The 26,307-nt window shown below is 37.5% G+C and overlaps 1 protein-coding gene across 3 annotated transcripts in view; it reads left to right on the forward strand.

Annotated features, from left to right (window-relative positions):
* UHRF2 (ubiquitin like with PHD and ring finger domains 2) overlaps positions 1–26,307 on the forward strand; it is an 88,028-nt gene that overhangs the window by 25,027 nt on the left and 36,694 nt on the right. For all 3 annotated transcript variants that reach the window (XM_054054844.1, XM_054054845.1, XM_009571620.2), the window contains exon 4: positions 6,605–6,823. In XM_054054844.1, the coding sequence (XP_053910819.1) occupies positions 6,605–6,823 (219 nt within the window). The remainder of the gene's footprint in view (positions 1–6,604; positions 6,824–26,307) is intronic.

Below are 26,307 nucleotides of genomic sequence, written 5' to 3' on the forward strand. Positions count from 1 at the left end.
GTAGCTGCTTTGAGCAGCATTAGTGAAAATGCCTGTTACAGACAGTTCTGTTTTGTTTTGTGTGACAATGCCCAAACACATCCCCTTGCACACAATGTATTTCTCAAAGTATGCCTTGTACATGTTTAACTCTAATATTTGACTTCTTAGTTTATATACATTAAGCACAGCAAATAGTGCAGGGCAGGTATATGCTGTCAAATTCCTGTCAGAAGTCTCAAAAGTTGAAGTGAGGAGACTCGGGCGTGGTTTCTTTTGAAGGGTACTAGTTAACATCTAGAAATACAAACAAACGTCAGGAGCTATGAACCATAGCTTCGTTGTGGTATCTGTTATCTTCGGTTCATGTTGACCACTTTAGAATTTCAGAGTAGAAGAGGAACAAAAGCTGTTATCATCTGCCCAGTAGAATCTTTTAAGACAAACTTTTCCTAAGGGAAACATGTTTTCTTTGACATCATGTCAGTTGCAAACTTTTTTCACAGTTGATCTGAATGATTACTTGGAGTATCTCTCCTAGCTGTGTGATTTTGGTTTTCATTTCTAGTATTGGCAATTAGTTTCCTTATTCAGAACTTTCTTGTACAGATGATTAGAGAGTGCTGAAGCAGTAGGAGACCTGCTAGATAACACTTAAGTCTTCATGCTTCAAATTTTAATTAGAAAAAGAGTGCCAGTATTAGTGCAAGCTTAAAAGTATTTTTGGAAAATAGGCTGCACTCTGTTGCTCTTTATTTCAATAATTCCATTCCTCGTAAGATTCCTCTTCCTATGTGTAGTAGTTTTCCTAATTGTGTAATCTGTTTTATAACTTCAGAAGTGTTTGCCTGTATTTATCTTCAAAGTTTTGACAACCAGCATTAACCGTAAGGCTTTGATTTCTAAGGGTGTAAGGTTTTTCTGCAAACTGAAAGGTAAATAGTTTGAAAATCCATGTGTTTCTTGTGCCTCTTAAGAAAGCATATGAAATGGAGGGAGGGGAGCTTTGTTGTTCTAACAGTTGTTTGAGAAAACAACTGAAAAGTCAACAGTTAAACTTTTTTTTTTTCTTTAGAAGTTTAGAAGAAGAAAAAAATGGTGTGGTCAGTGAGAATGTGATTTGAACTCTTTCTGATACTTATTTATTTGTCTCTAATTAATTTGTTCTGCTTGCACAGTCACAGGATTGAATGCCTGAGTGAGGGTTTTGAAAAAATGTCCTTGAGTAGTGGTGTGACTTGTCATCCTTTGTGCTGGCTAGTGAATTAAATGTAGTTTGCATTACATTCAGAGTATTTAGATTTGTTATACAACAATTTTGTATAAAAATTCAACTATACGTAGAATTTTTGCAGCTTCTGAACTTCTGTTTTGATACCATTTCCGGTTTGTCTTCCTTCAGAGTGTCCATGTTGTCCATACAGTGCAATGGTGTAAGTCTAGAAGTTAGTTTATTGTAATACTCAGAACTAAAATCATTAGCAAAGGAAGATGTTCCACTTCAGGCTATTAATATGGTATCTCAGTGTTTAAGCTGCTTAATTCTGTAATTATTAGCTGTTAAGCAGGGTTTTCCACATCTTGTTTATGTTCCATGTGGCTGATTTTTATATTTATTGATATTCATTATTCCTTCCAGTCTCTCTTCTGAAATATGCTACTTTTTACTTGTAATAACAAATTATCAGACCTGATGGTGGTCTTTTGGAGGTGCAGACACACAGCTTTATTATCCCAGAGTTGTCGTCTTGTCAGTTCATAATTGTGGCTTAGGTGGTCTTCCGATGTAGTGTTACTTGCTTTCTCAAAATACTAGTGCAAAATAATGCTCATTATTTCTTCAGGTAGCAAGTTGTCGGGGTTGGCGATAGTATAAATGTGTTTTTTATTCATATTTACTTTCTTAATCAGATATGTCTTCTCTGAGTTCATTCTATTTCCTTTCTCCTTTTATTTGTGCCCTTCTGTTCCTTCATTTCTGGATATATATTCAATGACTATTTTCTGCGTTTGACTGGGAAAACAAATTGTACTTTGATTCTTTGTATATTGCAAGAAAACCCCTCGAAATTTAAGATATTGCGTGTCTGCAGTAATATTCCTTACCATACAGGTATGGAGAAGGGGTGGGGAAGCCTTGACTTGTTTCTTTATTTCTTCAAGCTTTGGTAACAGATGGGAGGAGTCTTAAAGCGTATATTGCAAGTTCTCAGTAAACTGAGCAGACTTGTGCGTATTCTGACATAGACCTAATATGTTTTTTAGTAATTGAGAATTTTAGGAATTTTTTAGGAATTTTATACTGACCATAGCCAAGAAACACTGGAATTCTGACTTAATGGATAATTCTTTGCTATAGAAACTGTCTACAGAGATGGGAAATTATAAGAAATCCTTGCTATGCTAGTGTTAGTATTTACAGTTAGAAAAATTACAGGGAAAGTACAAATTACAGGGAAATAGAGCTTAACAATGAACATGAATTGTATTATGGGTGGTATTCATTAAACTAGTATGAAAATGCTTACTGTTGCAGTGTCTGCTATTTCCAGTATTAGGAGACAGATGTCATGAAAAACATGGAAAACCAAAGAAATACTTACAGATGCTCTAAATTTAAAGATTGAATTGTCATCTAATCTTCATTTTAACTGTAATGAACTTAGGCTAGTCTAGATAGAACACTGCTGTGAAAATGTTTCTGTTTTGACTTGGGGGTAGTGTTAGGGTTTTAAAAGTAATTTAATAAATAAGAAAATGCTTTCAGTAAAAATTAATGTCTAACAGTAGTCCTATATTATAGCTTGCCAGAATTGTTTTTTTCTTTTCCTTCTTAAGGCTTGTTAAAAGATTGTAATTGTTCTCTGTGGTTTGACCTAGTTACTTAAGTCCACGTAGTCCCATTTTGTGATACTATATTTAAATATTTTTATTGCCTATTGAAAAGATCAGGTTTTAAGTTAATGCGGGATTTTTACAAATAACTTCTTAAACTTTGTGAAAATGAACATGCAAGTAGTAGCATTTTCTAATATGTGTGTTTTTTCTATATTTATTCAGGTAACTTGTAGTGTTAGATACATTTGAGGGCACAAGTTTACTTTCTGCTTTAGTGTAATGAGGAACAGTGGTTCTGTGATTAACGTGTAGTGTGACTCTGTGTGCTTTGTGCCTAACTCAAATCCTTGTGACAAATGCTGTTTCTCCTTCCTGGAGTGTCAGTTATGGACATACGTGAGTGGACAGATGTCTGCTAGTGTTCGCTAATGTCCGTAAAAGTAAAAATGTCTGAGAACACACTTCTCTGGATGAAGGCACAGCAGCAAGCGAAGCATTCACTATCAGGAACCTCAAGAGAGGTGAATTCCGACATCAAAAATATCACCTCTTTGGAAGAAAAAAGATAGCTTACAAAGTTTGTGAGCTTAGGTCTCTGACCAGCCACTAAGATGAGAAACTCATGTAGACTTCTTTTTCTTTCTTTGGAAAGCAGTTAGTTTCTTTCTGTCTGTAAGAGGGGACTTTGAGAGTATCTTTTAGTAAGTGATCTTGCTGTAGTTATGCAGGTAACCAATCTTCTTTGGTTTCTTTCATCAGATAGTTTCAGGAACTGAGTTGGAGTCATTGTTAACAACGACAGTCCAGTAGGAAAGATTGTGTTCTGAGTTGTATAGAGGTGGGAAAGATCACACAAATCTGAACTGGGCAGATAGGGGAATATTTCTTAATGATTAATTTAAAAATATTTGTTCAAAGGTTTCCCAGGAAAAACAGAACCTGAAGGAGTTTTATTTTTAGAAGATAATAACTTTGATGTGAAAAATCTAAGTTTCTGTGAATGTAAACTATTGTTAAGTCACAAGTTTGGGTGTTTTTTTTTTTTTTTTGCTTGGTTTGTTTTTTTAGATAGTGACAGTGGAACTTCTTTGTGTATTGGTTATTTTTACAGTCCCACTGATGTCTTATGTACGTCTCAACTGATTGTTTCACTGTACACATGAGCACTGTCCTTTTTCTCGGTCATCTTTAGTTTCCTGATCTGTAAGCACACACTACTGTGTGCTACTTGGTGTCTTCTCCAAACCTTAGTAAGGGTTTAATTGTAAGATGATTGGAACTGACTGAGAGTTCAAGATATAGCTGTCTTAGGATTCCAGCATCCTATTATACTATAATGCAATGCCAGTATATAAGCACTCAATAAAATAGATGTTATCTTTGTAGTTCCTTCTTGCTTTGTCTTATTACTTGCAGATGAAACTGTCTTAGTGTTTTTGTGGATATTACAGTTATAACTTTCATAATTATTATAGTAGAATTGTATAATAGTTCTTTTCAGGAAAAGCTGTACCACATAAAAGTAAAACAACAAATGTTTGCTTTGCAATGCACACGAATTGGAAACAAAACCAAGTAAAAGAAATATAGGAATTGTGGGGGGTTACATGAGTTACATCATATGTGACGGTCGTAATGGCTTGATCCCAAGCACCTGTCTTTGTATAATATAGTTATGGTCATATAATTTTTTGTAATTTGAATCTGAAAGTGTTGGGGGAAAAACACTCTTCGGATTTAACTTTAAATACTTAAGGTTTTTTGCTTGGCCATTGGTTTATCAGAAGGTACAGCCAGTTCTAAACTATGTCAAAGTATTTTGTTTCTATAAACAAAAAAAAAAAACCCAACTGACAAATTTAAGGCACTAACTAGATATCTGCATGGTAGAGGACAAAGAAATGCCTGGAGATAGAATGCCAGTTCTAGCCTTACCTCCTGCGTTATCTTAAGTAACAAACTGATGTGTTAGATGAAATGGAAGGTGTAAAGCCAAGCAAAATCAACCTCGTTTAAATGTCTCCAATTACATCAGTGGGCTTTCAATCAGTTGTTTAGGAGTAGAGATCTGGATTTTAATCTATGGTTTATCAGAGCCTCATGGTGTTAATGACAGTAATTTTAGTATTTTTTTATGTAGTACTGTTAAAGAGTTACACTCTGAGATTTTCCAAACAGCTTCAAAAGATCTTGTTCACTGATAGGCATGTTGGAAAGTGACAGAGCCGTAGTTTTATTAGTAGGAGTAGAATTTTGCCATTGTGATTTAACAGTGCTGTTTGATAAAGGTGTTTTAACTACAAAGCATGAATGCTCTTGCTAAAGTACCAATAATTGCATGATGGAAATAAATTTAAGATGTATTATCTTTAGCAATGCTTGTTAAGGAGGAAAAATTAATAGTTTTAATAGCACTTGTTTGTAGGCAGTAGACTTATTTTCATTTTCTCTAATATATTTGTACTGTGACCTTATGAACAAGTACCTAAATGATTGAAGATTCTTTGTTTACACACAGTGTCAGAAAGGAACTTCACTGTTTTGGTCTAGCATCTTACTCTTAACTTTTTGGAACAGACCATTTCTTTTTCTTCAAGCAGTATTTTCTTCATGTCCATATTGTCCTATTTTTCCAGCACATGTGCTAGCTATTCAGGCTCTTAATATAATTGAATAATTGCCTAATACAGTGGATTTAGGATGTCTGTGGTGTTAAAAGTTAACATCTCAAATCTTAAAAGCTTGCACTGGGATTTTAGTTGTAATGCTGTCAAATGTTGCTATCTTAATTCTGCTAAATTAATCCTTTTCAACTTGCAAAGGAATTGGAGCTTTTCAGAAGTTATTCTTTACTCTGACTTTTGTATATGTGCTGCAATGGCTTACACTAACACGGAAGGAAGAAAGCAATATCTTATAAACCCTAGGAATTTGTGGGTAATATGATGTGAAAATGCTGTGTAAAAAGTCACCAAGATTCAGTGAAAAATCAACCAAAATTTCTTAATTATGATTCAGTGAGCCATTTATTTCCTTTAATATTACATTTCCTAATACATCGTGCCAAGAGAAGTGTGTTGTCAAGAGAAGGAATGATTTCCACATATATCTTTTCTAGATTTTTTTGCTTTTTCATTTAAATGGAGGAAATTTTGCAATGTTTCAGTTCATGTATCTCATTGAGAGTCTTAGTTCTATTTCTCACTACATTTTGTAGTTATTTATTTATTTATTTATTTATTTAAAACGTGCACGGAATATGTACTTCGACTATGCTGACCACATACATGCAGTGTCTGTAGGGGTCTTAAGTGTGTTGTTACTGAAGTTAATGAAAGTGTAACAAATGCATGAAAGCAAAGCTAAATTAAAAATAAGCTGAGCTGAAAAAATGAGTCCTGATCCTTGTTATTTTTTCATTGTCATTTTAATTGGGATATTGGCTGTACTGGGAGCAAACTGGGGCTGTGAGTGTGCCGAATCCTGAACTTTATTGCGTTCCAATCAAAAAATCAGCCAGTGCTTATAGATTTTCTTAGTTATTTAATGTTTTTTTGAGAGCGAAAACTCATGAACAGTGTCTTTTCCATCTGAGGTTAGTCAAATTCCTGGTCTGTGGTGAGAACTAAACTTTCAAAAGGTTATTAGGTCAGATTTTTATACTATGTGCCTTAAATGCCTAAAGCACATTTAAAAATATTTACTTTTGAAAAATATTGTCCGACACTTAACTAGTTGCTTTTGCTGGAGTCTTAGTCATTAATTGTTGTTGGTTTTACTTTTCAAGGTACCCAGAAAATGGCATAATAGAAATGGACACAATTAATCTTCGACCACGAGCAAGGACCATTCTGAAGTGGAGTGAACTGAAAGTGGGTGATGTGGTGATGGTTAACTACAATGTTGAGACTCCAGAAGAAAGAGGATTTTGGTTTGATGCAGAAATTACCTCTTTGAGAGAAATCTCAAGGACTAACAAAGAGGTTCATGCTAAAATTCTGCTGGGGTAAGATTTGTTTGACCAACTCATAAAATCTCTACATATCATATAAAGTATGTTGTTTGGGGTTTTTTGTCTACTAGTCATCACTAGATTAAAATTAATGTTATACTTTGATTCCACAGCTGTGTCATGGAATCACAATGCATGTTTTTATGGTGTTCAGACTTAGCTAAGAGAGTTTTTACATTTCCTGAGAGACTGCTGGAGGCAACCATAAGGTTTCATGTATTATCTGTGATTCAAATTATCAGTGTGTTTACGTCTATGTTAATTTGTGCATATGTTCAATTCTATTGAAAGCTGAAAAATCTGTTTTCAGTAACTTTTGAGGTAATTGGGAATCCCTATGCACTGAGTATTAATCATCTTCTGACAATTTGAGTAATTGCTGAAGAGGCTAATAGACATTTTAAAGAATAAAACTTTATGTGGATATTACAACTTCTTGTAATTAAAATGTGGAACTGCGGCTTGCAGGGTTTAGGAATTTTCATCTGGTAGAACTTACCTGAGTACCTTGGCTTTGTTTTCCTATTCCATTTGAAAATTGGTGTATAGTTCTTTAGGAACAGAGTTTTCTACGAAAATCCGTACATTACTGTCAGTGAGCTGTGTAATTGCCTTCTTATGGATAAACAGATGACCAGTTTCTATGGGCAATCTCCTTGAGGGATTCACTGTGACCTTCCTCCTGCATCTCATTAGCTTTCTTCATTATTTTAATATTATCCTTTTCTGTTACAAAATAACTAAAAGCAAATGGATCCAATTTGCCACCTCCATCTTTTCAGAAGAGGATAATGTATATGTACTTAGATACTAGGAGTGCAACTGATTTTAAAATTAAACTGGAACTAAAATTAAATTTCTTTTTACTTAAAACGATTAATGTTGGCACATCATATGCTTACATAGTGAGTAGTATCACTATTCTGGGAGTATATTCCTTAAAATTAATTGGACTGTTTGCATACTTGTGTAGTTTTCCTTATAAGAAAGGAGAATTGTTGTATCTGTAGGAGGACTTAGTGTAGGATATGAGTAATTGAAAGATCACACTGAAGATTTATGATCAAGTGCAATTAAATACTTTGTATAAAAGAATAATAAAATGAAATGCAATCATACCTAGTACTGGGAAGCAGGAGAAGACTTTGAAGATATTGACTTGTTAATTCATGCAAGTAAATGAAGTAAATGTAACTGAAGGTCTGTTTTGTGGATAGTTTTTAATTTTAGAATAACTGCAGTTTTATTTGACAATCTCAGTGCATTATGGTTGTCTTGTATTAGGTAGAGCAGGCATATGGACTTGTTTTGTAGGCAAAGGAAAAAACCTTTCAAACATAAAGCAAGAAGAAATTAAGTACGTAGTTTGAATTTTTAACTTGGAAGGGAGAAAAGGTTAAGAAACGGAGAGCAGTCTAGACAGGTGAAGATTTTCATTGTCATGCTCTTAATATTTGTATAGCATTTGGTGAATCGGAAATGGACTTCATGAACTTCTACAAACAGAACTATCTAGGTATCAGTTTATATGAAATTAAAATTTCTGTTGATAATATGATTTAGAACTGTTACCTGTGTAGATGCTTGCAGAACTTTTCTATTTGTTAGAATATGATATTCAAAATATGTTTTATATTGGAAAAGCAGTCACCTGGTAGTTAGTTAAAAATTCTGTAACCTATAAGAATACAGAACTCTAAGGTAGTCTTTTTAAAATCTGAATAAGCTGTTAGTTATGCTTCAAGTTTGAGACTGGTAACTTCAAATACTGTGGGTACTGTGGCAATTACCACAAGTAAAAAACAGTTTACAAATGTCTTATTCTAAGATGGTGTCTTATTTCAGTGAATTGTCTTTGCGATTAAGAATTTAGGCGTCACTTACATGTTGATAGATTTTATATGCAGTAATCAGCTAGTTCATAGAAAACAAGTTTATCTGGGCACTGCTATTTCTGAAATTTATCAAGAAGTAATTCTGTACCACCTGTGCTACCAAAGTTATTCCTTTTAGTTAGCCCTAAAAATACAACATAAATTTACTAATACTCATAAACTTGTGATCTGCAAAATAAAAATCAATCTTAATGTTTCAATGTTTATTAATATATATTGATATACTAATATAAATACATGTAATTTGAAATATTAATGATTTTGTTTATAATTAAAGTATAACTTACAATTATTTTAGTCTATAAGAATATAATGTTCATTGTATTCTAGTAGACTATATGTTCTAAAATCAATATATTATTGATGTTTTATAATGAGTTCTTACTGTAATATTAGCATTAGTTAATTTTTTTAATAAAGGTGACATCTATTTTGAATACTTCATGAGTATATGTTAGTGATTAGTTTGATTGTATGTTAATGACTAATTATTGATGTACTACTTAAGAACAACTTTAGGCAGTAAAGGGAGGCAGAATTCTTAGGGCTGCTTCAGATATATTCATGATTTGGACTTTTTTCCCTTTCTGGTATCATGTCAAAGAGGCGTTATATGAAACAGCTCTGTATGCAGTAGTTGAGTGTTTTATTCATCTTGACCGGTTTTGACAAAAAGTGGGCATTGTTGGCGCAATGACAGGAAATAACACATACTGTTGGTGGTAATTTTGTGGAGCTGGTAGAACATGTGATGGATACTGTTTTTTGCTCTATCTGTTGACACGTGTGTTAGGTATTACTTTTACTCATGTCTCAATCATAACCTAGAAGAAATGTCCTGTACAGCCTGTCTGTGTTAGTTCATCTTTCAGGAAGCAGGTACAGCTTAAAGAATATTAGTAAAGAGAGGAGTGACACGAAGCAGGGGAGAAAGATATCCTTATACAGAAGAATTGAGCTCATATTAATTCTCATTTATACTGTGTTTGCATTGCAACTGCAGTTTGTAATTGCCGGATGTATGAAACCTTTCCAAACCGGACTTACTGTGTCAGCTACAAATACCAGGGAAACAGCACTATTAGGATGCCTGTTACTGGTGGGTAATGGCAAGGCAAAGTATTGACTATTTGTTTTAACATTGGAACTGCTGACAGTGATTCAATTACCACACCAAATCAAACCAAACTAATTCAAATGGTGCTTTGCGTTTTCTTGTCCTGGATCTGAAGACTGAGACAAAATAAGCTCTTTCTTTTCTTCAGGCAGCCTTTGAAAGTTTGTATATAGCAAGGACTCTGTTCATACCAGGACTTATATTTTGTTTTAGCCTTTGGAGTTGTACAAGAATATCAGAAAAAAGTCTGTTCACTGTGCAGATTTTGTAACTCTTTGATGAAGTGAATATTTAACAAATTTGGGGCCTTTACACAAGCAGTGGTGGTGGAAAGTAATAGAAATGGTCCTAAATTTTCAGTTTTGTAATTATCTTTTTTTTTAGTTCTGCACATTTCTTTGTGAGGCTTCCTGCTCCTAAAAAGGAAGGAGTGTTTTGTTTTCAAGTCCAGCTCTATTTTAAAATAAGATTATTATGTTTTTCTATGTAACCTGACTTACCTTCCTCATCTGGATGCAATCTCAGTGCCTTTTTTTTTTTGTAGACTACTTTCCTGTTTTTCTTCTTTTAGACTTCTTGTATTTGTGGCCTTCATACTGCCAGTGTAGATTTTACTTTTAGCTGCTTCTTTTACTACTTCTGAACGTATTTTTCCATTTATATTATGGAAATATAATCTAATTATATTATAATATAATATAATAATATTAATAATTATAATTATAATATAATTCAGACTCATAATCATGTCTGAATTTTGAAGTCATACATAATAATACTTGGTTTTATAGCTTTGCAAAGGTACCGAATTTAAACACATTACAGAACAGTGAACTAACAGTTAAATGAGTCTTGCACATTATTTGGGATGATTTGAAGAATTCTTATGCTTCTGTGGATTTCTATCTAGTTGGTCAAAAAAAAGTTACTGGCATTTGTACCTTGTTTTGACACTTAGGAAAATAACAGTACCGTACTTCTTATCTATGTCAGTATGCATTGTGATAATCAACACATCACAGTTGTTTTTGTCAGATTTTGTTAGTGCCCACTAGTGTAGTTCTCATACTGTTGTTTCTTCCTTAGGTCTGGAATTTCTGTCTATGTGGTTTATCCTTTACTAATGCTTATATACTTTTGTGGTGTAATTTTCTACCCAAAATAACTTCCCAGTTTGTATTAATGTAATGTCTTTGACTGTTGCTGGTTGATGTGGGAAGACATTGTTTTGCTGATAAGTTGAATATTAACAATATTTACTTGGAACTGTTTTTTCAAAATAGCTATATCTGCAGTATCCTAATAAGAAGAATTCTAATTGCTGAAGAACTTGCTTGCAGCTTTCTTGCACAGACATAAAAATGGCATATTTCTGTAGGCAACAAGACTTCTGAAAGGGTGAATTTGTCTCCCTCTTTCCTTTTTTCCTTATTACTTCAGTGGAGCTGGTCACCTACTTTCAAGAACAGACTTCGTTTTGAATCAACACAGCTGTTTCAAATGAAGATAAATTCTGTTTGTCCAAGAAGCCTGCTGGGATTTTTCATGATGATTCTGTAGGTGTGATGCCTAGAACTTCTTAAGCACTTCTGTAAACTGCTTTTCAGCTAGCGATGGCTCTTTTTTGTGATACACAGCCTTAGGTAATAATCTCACAATCCATAACAGGAACGACACTAACAACATGAAGAGCATTTTGAGTCCCACTTAATTATCCTGTTGGACTAAAGAACTCATGTTTTGGTGGGGTGGTGGTGGGGTGAAAGTGATGATCTCTTTGAATACAAGAAGTGAAGTTCACTGGAAATCAAACTATTTTTAAATGCCAGATTAGGTTTTTGATATTGATTCAGTTGTGATTTCATTCTTGAAAAACTCATTAAAAGATACAGTAGACATGAGGACAGAATATTATTAAAAGAGACAAATTTTGAGTAGCATATAGTGCCTCCTTTTACACAAAGAAGGAGTCTGGGATGCAGGACACACCGCCCAGAAGATACTGGAATGCACTGTCAGGTAGTGGGACTGGAGAAAGATTTTTGTCTAGGACGTGGTTTTTTCAGTGAAATGTGAGAGACAGAAGGACAGTATGTGACTGAGAATAGTACAGGAAGAGGGCATGAAGAGAGCGAATCCTTTAACCACTTGCTGTGGTAATTGTCTTCTCCACCGAGGTCACAAATGAGACCGTACTTTAGTTCAGCACCTATGAAATCAAAACCAGCAAGATTAGAAGAAATGAAGAGTGCATTTTGTGGGGTACTTATCTGACTTGAAATACTCTTTTCGTGTTTCCTCTCTCTCCCTTTCCCCTTGGACAAAGATTTCTCTTTAACAAACATTCCATGAATAGTTGTGCAGGCCAGCTACTGCGCAGGCCATTGCTATTCCTCTATGAGCTTTGTTTTCCTGAACACTTTGTGTTCCTGCTTTAAAGAGGATGAATCTGCGAGAGATTCCATTGTGCAGAGAGGAGTGGGCGGATTACAGTTTTAGGATTGCTTACCCGTCTTACATGGAAGAAATATTTTATCTCTTGATATTGAATCTCTTCCTGGTTCTTAAAGAGAGAGTGTAAAAATGCATGTATTTGTTCTTTGTGGCATTTCGCTGCACATTGCCTGTTCTTAATTGGCAGTATGGAGAAACTGATGGGGTATTTCGGTTTGGTTTCCCAGAATGGAGGGAGTTGAGAGGTGGATTGATACAAACTTCTCAGGAAAGGCAAAAATAAAGAGAGCAGGGCTGCCATGATGTGAAGAAGTTTGGATGTAGGGAGCTCATCAGTGGGATGACAACAGTCTGGTTCAGAGCTTGAGGATGAGTATGGATGAGATCAAAAAGGGTAACATTGTGATGATAATTCACCCGATCCGGGTGAGGAAGAGGACAAAGCCTTCTTTAAAAGTCTCTGAATCACAGGCACTGATTTTCATGCAGGACTCAAATTCCTTGACATCCTCTGGCTGTATAACACTTGAACAGGAGTAGCTTCTCTCTCAAGCTCTCTGGAGGATGTCGTGGATAACTTCTTAATACAGGTATTGGATAGGTGAACGGCTCGATCTGCTGATCAACAGTTGTTTGGGGATCAGATGATCACTGGTAGACTTGGCTATAGTGAATGTAAAATATGAAAAACCAAGATCCTGATGGAACTGAGAAAGGAGAGTAGCAGAGCATAGACTCAGAAGTTTAGTAGATCAGACTTCAGTCACATACAAGGAGCTGTTAATGGGATCCCGTAAGATGTAACTGTGAAGGGGAAAACAACTTAGAAGAGCTGACAGATCATAGAATCATAAAATGGTTTGAGTTGGAAGGGACCTTAAAGATCATCCAGTTCCATCCCCCATGCCACGGGAAGGGTCACATCCCACTGGATCAGGCTGCTCAAGGCCTCATCCAACCTGGCCTTGAACATCTCCAGGGATGGGGTATCCATGGCTTCCCTGTGCAACCTGTGACAGTGCCTCAACAACCTCATCATGAAGAATTTCCTCTTTATGACTAGTCTATATCTTCCCCTCTCCAGTTTAACGCCATTGCCCCTAGTGCTATCACTACAAGCCTTTGTAAAAAGTCCCTCCCCAGCTCTCTTGTAGGTCCCCTTTAGGTACTGGAAGGTCACTATAAGGTCTCCTTGGATTCTTCTCTTCTCCAGGCTGAAAAAGCCTGACTCTCAGCCTGTCCTCATATGGGAGGTGCTCTACCCCTCTGATCATCTTTTTAACCCTCCTCTGGACTTTCCAGGTCCCTCTGGATGACATCCCATCCTTCTGGTGTGGCAACTGAACCGCTCAGCTTGGTGTCATCTGCAAACTTGCTGAGGGTGCTCTCCATCTCACTGCGTATGTCATTGATGAAGCTCAGGCTGCCTCCTATCTTGATGTCACTGATGACCTCGCTTATATTGGTGATCATCAGATCCGGTATTTCATCTGCTTGGGTGGGGATGTCTGTTAGCTGGATTAAGAAATTATCTTCAGTGCACTCTAGGTGCTTATGGACAGTCTCCAACAAATGCAAAGACAGTTCTTCCTCATACTCAAGAAACTAATAGGTGTATTGGGAGGCTAGCAAGACTGAATGGGAAGCTCATGACTTAGCTCCAGTGCAAAAGGTCAATGAGGAATTTTGAGCATGTAAGGATGTGACAACCAAAGGTCATTGAGATTTGACACAAGAGACATCAAGGACAATGCAGGAAGCTTTTGCCCCTGCTTTGTCAGTAGAAGGCTGAGCAAAGAAAATATGTATCTATTGGTCAAAAAAACAGATGATTCAGTATTAACAGACACTGTCATCGTTGTCTTAGTCTTCACTGACAAGCTGTGTCCAGTACCTTTGCCTAGTGGAAGCATTCAAAGAGAGTCCTCAGCAGTGAAGGAGGCCTGAGTCAAGGAGTGCTTGTAAGAACTTGACCAATACAAGTCCACAGAACCAGATGGATTGCATCCAAGTATTCTAAGGGAACTGACTAAGGCTGCAGTGATGCTTCTTTGTACTACATCTAAAAGTTATGAAGATCAGGAAGATTCCTGGCAATTGTAAAGGGGCAGGTGTTGCATCCATCTTCAAAGAAGACCAGTCATCCTTATTTCAGTCAGAGGAAGACCATGGAGCAGTCCTCTTGGAAAGTGCTGGCCATGTGAAGGAAAATGATTTGGAGTAGCTGGAGTGGACTTTTTTCTAAGAGCAAATCATGCCTTGCAAATCTGGCTGCATTTTATGATTAGATCTGTGGCCAAGGGGAGAGTAGCAGATGACATTTACTTCAACTCCTAGCAGGTCTTCTGTCTGTGTCCTATAGTATGTCTCGATTAGGGTATTCTGAGCTGCAACCAGATGTCTTTAATAAAAAGATAAGATTGAATGCTTAGGCACAGAGGATAGTGGTTAATGAATTGTAGACTACCTGGAAAGTGATAGCAAGCAAGGGTGTATTCTGGGACCTGACTTAAGGAACAGTGTGGCAGTGGCAATGCAGTGTACTCTCACCAAGTTTGCAGAGACACCAAACTGATGGAAACTCGGGGATAGTGCTGCCAGTCAGAGGTACCTGGACAGGCAGGAGGAACAGGCTGACAGGAACCTCATGAAATGCAACAAGGATAAATGCAGAGTTATCTTGCACCAGGGAGGGCAGAGCCGCTTGCAGTAGTACTGACTGAGAAGTAGCTCTGATGATAAGGACTTGTGGGTCTTGGTAGACAGCAAACTGAACATGAGCGAGCAGTATGTAATGAAGGCTAACAGTATCTGGGCTGGATAGAAAGAATCACCGTACCATACTGAATCACAGAATGGTAGGGGTTGAAAGGGACCTCTGGAGATCATCTAGTCCAATCCTCCTGCTAAAGCAGGTTCACCTAGAGTAGGTTTCACAGAATTGCATCCAGGCAGATTTTGAATACCTCTAGAGGAGACACCACAACCTCCCTGGGTGGCCTGTTTGAGGGCTCTGTCACTCTAACAGTAAAGAAGTTTTTCCTGATGTTCAGGTGGAACTTATGTGTTTAAGTTTGTGCCCATTTCCTCTTGTCCAGTCGTGGCACACCATTGAAAAGACTATGGCCTAATCCTCTTGACATCTACCCTTTAGATATTTATGAGCGTTGATAAGATCTCCTCTCGGTCTTCCCCTTTCCAGCCTAAACAGGCTCAGATCTCTCAGCCTTTCCTCTCAAGAGAGATGCTCCAGTGCCTTATCTTCATGGCCCTCTGTGGAACTCTCTCCAGTAGTTCCTTGTCTTTCTTGAACTGGGACGCCCAGAACTGAGTACAGTACTCCAGGTGTAGCCTCACTAACGCAGAGTAGATGGGGAAGATAACTTCCCTTGACCTGCAGACCATGCTATTCTTAATGCATCCCAGGATACCATTGGCTGCCTCAGGCATGAGGGCACGTTGCTGGCTCATCAGTAACTTGTCTACCAGGACTCCCAGATCCTTCTCCACAGATCTGCTTTCCAGAAGGTCAACTCCTAACCTGTACAGGTGCAGGGGCTTATTCTTCCCAAGGGGCAAAACTCTGCATTTGCTTTGTTAAACTTCATTAGGTTCCTCTCCACCCAACTTTCCAGCCTGTCCTGGTCTTGTTGAACAACTGCACAGCCTTCTTGTCTATAGCCGCTCCTCACAGTTCCGTATCATCAGCAAATTTGCTGAAGGTATACTGTTCTCTCATCCATGTCTTTGATGAAGATGTTGAACAAGACTGGACATAGTATTGACCCCTGGGGAATACAGCTGGCTACAGACTTCCAACTAGGCTCTATGCCACTGGATGCAACCCTCTGAGCTTTGCCATTCAGCTAGTTCTGGAGTAGGAGAATAATTGGAAGACTGGGGAAAGTGATTTATTTCCTTTTACTAACCACCCATTAGTCTGCATCAAGAATACTAGATTCCACCTATCCCCAAACACACATCCTCCCCTACCTCAGTACCCAAAAGAGAGTATATATAAACTAGATATGAATACACTGCAAAGGACTGCTGAGATGGAGAGCACAGTAGTAAATGGCTGGCAGACCAGGGATGATGGACGTCTATTACAACAAGAGAAGTGGAGAAAATTGGTTCCTTGGATTGCATTTGATAGCTTAATTTTTCAGTTATTTAATTGTTACGTGTTAAAGCACTAATTGCTTTAACAAAAAAAAAAAAGCATAAGTATCAAGAGCTGTAAAGTTTTGGGTTTCATAACCATTTCATAATTGCCATAAGAGAATTCCTTTTGAAGACAAAGAATGGATTGACTTCAATTTTTAGGTGTTTTTTTTTTTTTTTTCTCAGTACATAAAGCATATCTTCAGTATTTGTAACACTGTTATTTCTTTAATAAACATTCAGACTTCGAACCACAGAGTCTTTTGACTTGCTTTCTCGGGGGTGATTTTTAAAAGTGTTTTGAGGCTTAGTTTGTTCCCACTGAAGAAAGTAGTTTCAAACAGAAGAGAAAGAACAGAAGAAAACAAACTTAAATGCAAAAAGGCAGTGTGTGTGTGTGTGTGTAAATTGTGGTGAGCACAATATTAGAAAAAGCATTATGAAAATAAAAAGAGTGATGTTGAAATATATGTACACATTTAAGAGACTTATTGAAGAGGAGCTCTTGAGATCACTAACAAAGGGTCAGCTAGAGCAGATTTTCTGGCACTGTGTCCAGTTGGGTTTCGAATATATTTGAGTGGAGACTTAACAACCTCTCTGGACTATCCCTGTACAAAAGTGTTTTGTTTGGTCAAATGGAATTTCATGTGTTTGTGCCTGTTATCTCTTATCCTGACAGCAGGCAAGTGAGAAGAATCTGGCTACCTGTTTATACACGTGGATAAGTGCTGTCCAGACACAAGCCTTCTCCAGGCTAAACACTCACGTATCAAAGATGTTCCAGTCACTTAAAAAATTCTGTGGCACTCTTACAGAACTACTCCTTTAAGCTCATGTCCTCCTTACCCCGGAGGAGCCCAGACCAGACTTCACCAATGCTGAGCAGTGCGGAATGTTCGCCTTCCCTCTGCCTGCTGACAATGTTCTTAATGCAGTCGAGGAGGCTGTTGACCTTTTTTTCTAACAAAGGCAAACTTTGCTAGTTTATGGTCGTGCTCCCTATGTGCAGGACTTTGCATTCCTTTTTGTTGAATACGATGAAGATCCTCTGTTCTACTATCCAGGTCACTCTGAAGGGTGGAACAAGCATCTGGTATGTTGATGCCTAGTCCTGGTTTTGTATCCTCTGTGAACTTGCTGAGTCCACTCTGTTCCCATCATTCGGGTCACTGATGAGGATGTTAAACAGTACTGGCCCCAGGGTCAGCCACTGGGGTGCTACTGGCTTGCCTTCAACTGGACTTCATGCTGTTGGTCACAATCCTGTGGATTCAGCTACTTTTCAATCCTTGCTATGTACTTACTAATCCTTCCTTTGTATGCTTATATGTGTTAATATTATGGGTGACAGTATCAAAAACCTTACTAAAGTGGACCTGAGCATCTCCTTCTCTCCTCTGTCATATTCCAAGCAAGTCACCTCATTGTAGAAGACTGTCAGGGTGTTTAAGCATGATTTCTGCTTTGTAAATCCATACTCACGATTCCTGGACACCTTCTTGTCCTCTTATCTGGAAATTATTTCCAGGATTATTTGCTCCATCGTCTGTTCTTAATGTCCTGTGACCATTCTTCCTACTTGGTAAGTACAGGGTCTAGCAGTGCATCCCTCCTTGATAACCTGTGTCAGGAAGTTGTTATCACCGCACTCCAGAAGTTTCACAGGTTGGTTCTGTTCTGCTTTGTTGTCCTTGCAGCAGATATCAGGATGCTTCAAGTTCCCTGTGTGAACCAGGGCCTATGAACATGAAACTACTTTCAGTTGTCTGAAGAAGGCCCTGATTAGGAGGTCAGTAACAGGTATCTACTGCTTTACCACTTATATTGCTTTGTCCACTGATTTTGACCTGTAAGCTCTCAACTGACTCCTGACGTGTCCTTACAGAATGTTCAACTTCTCCTTCTTGCCTTTGTAGCCTGTCTTTCCTGACAAGCCCATATCCATTTGTTGCACCACTCCAGTCTTGTGAGCTATCCCACCATGTCTCCGTGATCCCAGTGAGGTCATGGGCCTGCAGTAATTACACAGACATCTGTAAACCCTTTTGTTCATTCCCCATGCTGTATGCATTGGTGTATAGGTGTTTCAGGGAGACACTCAAGTGTGCTGATTCCCCAGAAGGGGCGTGAAACCTTTTTCCCCGTAAGGCTTTTCTACTGGCACTTACTTCTTTATGGCACACTTCAAGTGACCGCTTTTTTCCTCTCTCTCTTTTTTTTTTTTTTTTTTGGTTGATCGCTGTACTCCTTCTCTTCTGATCACCTCAGGCCTTTTGTTTGCCTACCCCATCCACAGTTTCCTCACTTGGTTGTTGAGGAATCTTTCGCACAGTTTTACTCCAAAGTGTATGAACATTTGGATATCTCTACATTAAAATGAATAATAACAGCATCATCACAGATTCCAAACATACTTGTAAGTCCTAGAAGGGCTGTATTACCATTATGCAATGCTAATTAAATGGAGTACTGTGATGACAGAGGTATTTGATGTAATTTGTTTGAAGAGAATTGGGCAATACAAGGAATGAACACGTTCCAAAATGAGCAACTGCCCTCTAAATGCAAAATTAATTGGGATTTTTTCTTTTTGTAAGTCACTGTGTGCTTTCTGACTTTCAGGAATTCTTGGTGAGAAGAGTTTCATCCTGTACCTATCAGGAGCATCCAGGGATGTCAAGCTTTTAATTGTATTAATGCTATCATGTACTTTCAAGCAGTGATAATACATTCATTGCTATTTTTCTAGGCTAGAATTACAGTTTTGGCCTTGTTTGCTAGCAATTCTCATTTTCCTTTGGTTCAATATGAAGCATTCTATGGGAAACATCTTTTGTATCTTTGTATTTGCTACTTTATAGTAGATGCCTTCAGATCTTTTTCTTTCCTTTTCAATTTTTTTGCAGGGAGGGAGTAGTGATAAAATACCTTAAATCTATTTATTTATTTGTTTATTTCTCTTTACTCTGATGTTGTTTTCTATATGCAGTCAAAAAAATCCACCCTCGTCTACCACAATTTGCAATTTCTTTTCCTTTTTCGTTAGGTGTTTTGGCTAAACAATTACAAACATCCAATAGTTCAGCTATGTTTTGATCAGCTCTCCCACTGTTTGAATGGTTCTCTGACCTTAGCTCACTCTCATGCCAGCCAACTACAGGGAATGCCTTCCCACCCCGGAAGGAACATGTGGTGGATTTGATGTGTTAACTTTGGCTTTAATGAGAGGCATTTTTGTTCATATTCCACTTCTGACACCAAGTTTGTCTCGCTGCAAGAGGGTGCTAAATATTTATGTTTACGCTGATTGAGGATGTCAATTAAATTTAGACACCAGAATGAAGAATTAAACTTATTTTACTATTAATACTCAATCTCCCCCTCCACCCTCCCAGTTACACTACGCAAGAAATGAGCAAGAAAAAGTATGGAATAATGCACATAAGACAAACACTATAAGGTAATGACGTTCAGTATAATACAAAAACTACAAGGCAATACACCTAAACATTACAACACAATAGCGAAAATAATAATTAAGAAAAAAAAATACATGACCACTTGCTCTAATCATTATGTTACCATCATCCAGATCCACAGTCATGGGGGGGACTTTGTTGTACGGCGATGATTTGGAAGCTTTTTTCCTGGAAGTGGGAAAAATCCTGCCCAGAGTGTCCTCTGGCCGTTGAAGCCTCTGAAGACCACCAGCCTTGGAGTCTGGCATATATCCCGTCATCAACTGGCAAGTCAAGCTGACTTGCAGTTTCTCTTTGTGCAGAAACATCTGATGGTACCCCCTCCACCTGGTCAGATCTGGGGCCCGGCCAAAGCCCAGGTTGCGGCTGGTTGGTTTTCCTAAAATATTTCTTCCTGACATTTTGTCAGCAGGGCATATCAATAGTTAGTAGCTGTCAGTAAAAATATCTCTACCATGTGAGGAGTTGAATCCTATTGTAATAGTCCTTCAACTGTCAGCGAAAAGTGGATTTAGGGTTCATCTTATAAGTCAGTCCTGGCCCAGGTCACATCCCGGGGTCTAGCACTTCAATTTCTTAGCTTAGTATTATTTTTATTATTGTACTGTGTACTTGCCATATTTCTGTGTTTTCAAGACTTGTCCTTTGCCCTTCTTTGTTTTCTGGAAAGCCTTTCCATCCTGTCAGTATCCCTGTGAGATTTTCTTCTGAAGGGATGTGCTTCTTCTCGTGTCTTTCTGAACTGAGTACACAGATTGGTCTTCAGTATGTGCATCTATGCTCATGATAAATATGTGCACTGCATCTACTTTCGGAATTGTAATGTAACATCTGAACAGAACCTCTTCTGTTAAGAATCACCTGTTTGCTCCTCTGCCTTTTCCTAACACAGGATGGTTTATTTACTAGCCCAGACCCCTGAAATTGTCTTGAGTGGACCCTTTGTATTGTTCTGAGTTTTGCGGTTCAGTCCACAAACACATAAGAGAAGCAAAATGAGCTTAGGCCATCTCTTGTGTTACCAAGCACAGATCCTATAGCTTTGGTTTTCATGTATGAAGCCTTTTGGGTTCCATCTTTGTGGATCTTCAACCCAATCATTTGCCTGGTTCTTTATGGACATTTGGTCAAGTGCGTGTTAACCTCAGCATGTTTGAACCTGCATTTGGAAACTGTGGATGCCCATTTAGTGTGGTAATAGTGCCAGCCACAAGAGTAATTGAGTTCAAGAAGGGAGCAGTTGCAGTGATGGCAGGCTGTGTGACATCCCTCTCCCACCCGGTGGCTTTCCTGCAGTACCATGAACAGGTCCACGTGTGCCACACTGAAGCTGGATGGACTGGATTGGTCCTCATTCGTGGTCTTTAATGTTGGCTCCTCGGTGGACTTCATGGCATAGGGCAGTGTCTTACTCTTGAGCTACTATTGTAAATAGATATTAGGATCTGACAATGTGACTTGCTGTACTCCCAGGCCAGTGCTTTCCCCATTTTCCAGGTACTAAGTTTATGCTTGCTTTTTTAATGTTCATGTCCCTTACAACACCTAGGCTAAGGTAAAAAAGATAGTCCCTACATCCAAATCTTTGCTTCCAGAGTCTGACACTGTGAACGATTATTTTGTAAATATGCCAAGCATTATACCTACTGTTGAGATTTAAAAAAGCAATATCCTGGCTGGCTTGTGTGTATGTTTACAAATTAATTTGTAGGTTTGGGAGCTCTGTGTGTGTGTTTTGTTTTGTTTGTTTTGTTTTTAAAGACTGTAACTATTCATATTAGATTATAAAGGTTTTGGTAGTAAGGTTTTCAATATATACTGGAAAATAAAGGGAGTACTTTTTTAAAAAAAATCTTAGCACTATATATATAATCATAGAGTGTTTTGGCTTGGAAGGGACTTTATACATAACGTAATTCCACACCCCTGCCACGGGCAGGGACACCTCCCACTAGATCAGGCTGCCCAAGGCCCCATCCAGCCTGGCCTTCAACACTTCTAGGGATGGGGCACCCACAACTTCCCTTGGCAACCCGTTCCAGTGCCTCACCACTCTCATAGTGAAGAATTTCTTCCTACTGTCTAATCTAAATCTTCCCCCTTCCAATTTAAAGCCATTTCACCTCATCCTATCACTATATGCCCTTCCAAAAAGCGCCCCCCCCCCAGCTTTCTTGTAGCCCCTTCAGGTACTGAAACGTTGCTATAAGCTTTCCCAAGAGCCTTCTCTTCTCCAGGCGGGACAGCCCCAGCCTGTCCTTATATGGGAGGTTCTTCAGCCCTCTGATCGTGTTTGTAGCCCTCCTCTGGACATGTTCCAACAGATCCATACCCTTCTTATGTTGAGGATTCCAGAACTGGATGCAGTACTCCAGGTGGAGTCTCACCAGAGCAGAGTAGAGCAGAGGGAGAGAATCACCTCCCTCAACCTGCTGGCCACACTTCCTCTAATGCAGGCCAGAATATGGTTGGCCTTCTGGGTTGTGAGCACACATTGCTGGCTCATGTAGAACTTCTCGTTAATCAGCACCCTCAAGTGTTTCTCCGCAGGGCTGCTCTCTATCACGTCATTCCCCATCCTGTATTGAAACCGTGGATATATAATATATGCATATATGTATGATATGTAGTAATAAAATTTTTGTATAGTTGAAGAGTTGTCTTATACCTATGTCATTCGAGTGGCTTGTGTAATAGAACCAAATAAAGTTGAATTAAAAGCACAGCTAACTGTCCCATTTTGTAACTGTGCATTTGCAATTTCATGATAAACCAAATTGATGTGGAATGTTCTGAAAAAAATCTTGAAAATATTTTCAGTTTTCCTGCTTACTTACAATGCAAAATAAAAGAATCTTTATGTAATTAAGTGCAACCTAGCAGAATTTTGTCAAATCATAAATGTAATACGCTGTCTTCATGTGGGAAGATTTTCTAAGTTGCCTTTAAAACAAACTTACTTAAAATCAAATCTCCAGTCATGTTTGATGAGGGTTGTAAATATTTTATGGTTATGTTTATCCTTTGTTTCATTCTGTGTAGACAATGTGTGTTTTCAGTTTGTTGAAACTACAGTTTAAGTTGTCATTACTGTTTAAATGTAAAGCACCCAGTGCTAATTTTGACATTACAATATTTCATGTCAGATTGAGAGATTTTGCCTTTAACATCTTTTGAAATATGCATGCTGTTAAATGTGTTTCCTTTAATTTTCAAACATTCTCTTGGCTGATAGTAACTTAAGAGTGAATATACTGAAGTGAACATAGCGACATAGTTCTGTTTTTTAGAGATTTCTATAGAGATTATTGGTTACAACGGCACGTATTTATTTCTCTAGCCTAATGATTTTAAAGTATTTGTAATCTAATATTTTTGTAATAAAACTTGATAAACAATTGCTCATGAACTCAGTTCAGGAACACAGTTTCTCTTGTTCCAAAGGCAAAGAAGAGTTGTTTAAAAATGGTCTATAGTTTAAAAAGTGTATGTTGAGTAAGTCAGAGTATACATTCATGCAACTGTTAAATGTGAAAGAACAAAGTGTAAAGAAGCAATGTAATGCTGTTCGTACATACACTAGATGAGTTCTAGAGGCTCAGTCACTTCTAAGAGGATGATAGTAAAAGTTCTTACAAGCATTTTGCATGGAATATTGAAAAAATTGTTGGCAATTTTGGAAGAAGTTATTCAACTGCTCTTTGGTGATGTGGGAGAAAATAGGAGTTGTTGGTCAAAAGCTTTGCAAAAGCAGAATAGAGGATAATTTATATAAATGGGAAGTAAACAAATCAGTGCATTTGAAAAGTGATACAGAAAATGGTAGTAAATTTGGCCCTGCTTTGATTTTTATATTGTTTGTTGACTGAAATCATAGATTTGGAGAGCATAGCCAACTTTATATCCTGTTAGATTTTATTCTGATTGTGGCTGATTATCTGCTGACCCAAACAAATACCCTTTGACAGTAACCTTAAAGGCTGGCAAATGAACTAGTTGTCTGTGGTAAACATGACTTAGTGTGAGTAAGGTTTTCCTCTTAGGAAGACTAAACATAAATTGTCATTAGACACTTTTCCTTAGGATTCTTTGTGTGAATATAACCTTTGTATGTTTTTTTAATTAGTAATTATTTTACTGTTTCTATTCAGCATTTGTTACAAATGCCTGTAGTGATAGGACTAGGGGCAATGGGTATAAACTGGAGAGGGGCAGATTTAGACTAGACGTAAGGAAGAATTTCTTTACCATGAGAGTGATGAGGCACTGGCACAGGTTGCCCAGGGAAATTGTGGCTGCCCCATCCCTGGAGGTGTTCAAGGCCAGGTTGGATGGGGCCTTGGGCAGCCTGATCTAATGGGAGGTGTCCCTGCTCATGGCAGGGGGGTTGGAACTGGATGATCTTTAAGGTCCCTTCCCACACAAACTGTGCTCTGATTCTATGATTCTATCATTGTATCATTCTATCATTCGATGTATTTTGACTCTCAGTGTGTGTTGAAATATTTTCCTATATTTTGAATATGATAGTGATAAAATCAGAAAATTCCAGAGACAGACAATCTGGTAATTGTGTCTGAATCTCTCAGACTATAACAACTGATAGTGTTTTTGTAGTGTGAGAGTTGCCACCTAGCAGCTTTTATTTTCTTGAAAGCTGATCTTTGAAATACCCAGGATAATTTCCAGTTGTCATACTTCTGGTCAGCCGTGATTATGTGATTGTGTATGTCTAGATTGCTTTGCAGCCTGAAGATTTTAAAGAAAGAAGTTTGTGTGTGTGTAAGCACAGATATAAGAAGTATCAGTTGAAGGTTTCTATCTGACTATGGCTAACATCTTAAAAAAAAGCTTGTATTTGGAATTCTGTTGTATCGAAGGGTAGCAATAGATCCTAGACCAAAGCCTGGTGTTTCTGGAGCCTGGTGTTCTGTTACTGCAGTTATTCTTATTTATTATGGACCTAGTATCTTATTTCCTTACCTGTCTGTAGTTTGATTTAGTTTTTCAGCCTAGATCTTTATAGGATTATGCCACCTGATGACTTTCTAGAAGGATTTTCGGGTTTTCTCTGTGATTGTTTCTTACAGATATTCTATCCTACAAATAGGACTTAAAAGACTTGCCTGATTCAGACATATTCTCAGGCCTTTCTACACTCTAAATATTTGAAAGAAAAATAGCATTTTAACCTAATGGTGGTCTTCATCTGGAGACTGTTCTCCAGCAATGCAATATTTAATCATGACCTTTACAGTTATTCATTGTCATTATTTCTCTGCTCCCGAAAAGACGCTTGTGATGGTACAAGGCACTTCAGCTTTGCCTAGCAGAATCTTGCACAACCACCTTCAAATACTGAACAGTAACCAATACAGTAGTTTGGTTTTGTCATTCTTATAAAGGCCTTCAAAAAACTGTATAGTATTAAAGAAACAGTATAATCTTCATTCTTTCCTAACTCTAAACTAGGCTGACTGAGTGCCTGGCACATCAGATGTCTATACAAGAGATAAGAAAAAAATCTATTTTATTTTTGTGTTGCAGAATGCTCACTGAGCATTTTAACTACAAACATCACAGTCTTAGTAAAATGTTAAAACTTTACAATCTTAAAAACTTAAGCTCTGGTATTTGTGCTCTGTATTCATTTATTTGCTTGTGTAGTTTCAGATTTTGAAGCATTTTTCTAAAGACAAAACAGGGACTGCAGCAGTGCAACAGAATTAGATTAACATTTGAAGAGAAGTTCAACAAACCCAAATCTCCTTCATTTTTTTTTTAATAGCTGGTTCTCACCCTTGAAAAAATAAAGCTCTCTATATCTCAATATTAAATTCTTTCTCACATGTCAAACTGCTTAATTCTGAATTTGATAATGACCAAAGTGATTCAATGAAACCAGTGATTCAGTAATTTATACTTCCAGTACAGATTATGATGAAAAATCCTAATTAGTTTTAAATTAGGTATTAAATTGAAAATATAGTACACGCAGTTGAAGAAGGCACAGTATCATCCTGAGGAGAGAGGAGAAGGGAGTGTTGGTGTTTCTATGACCTTTTCTTCCTAGATACATTTATACTTGAATTAGAATTTTAGTAAATACAAATAGATTATGATACGAGGAGGTGAAAACCTTTATTCTACATTTAGTATTCCATAGTTGTTCTCTACAAGGCTTTCAGCATTAATATTTTGGAGTCATGGAGTATTTGTTACTCATCAGTGAGATATTGTGAACGGATCTTGTACTGAAACCTGACATTAACAGGACTACTCACAGTATAAAATTCAGTATTGTATGTGTCTTTGCAGAATTAGGTTTTAGGTTTCCAAAACATTTACAAAGTCACAGTAGGGCTT

Source organism: Cuculus canorus, chromosome Z (genome assembly GCF_017976375.1).
Source record: "Cuculus canorus isolate bCucCan1 chromosome Z, bCucCan1.pri, whole genome shotgun sequence".
NCBI lineage: Eukaryota > Metazoa > Chordata > Aves > Cuculiformes > Cuculidae > Cuculus > Cuculus canorus.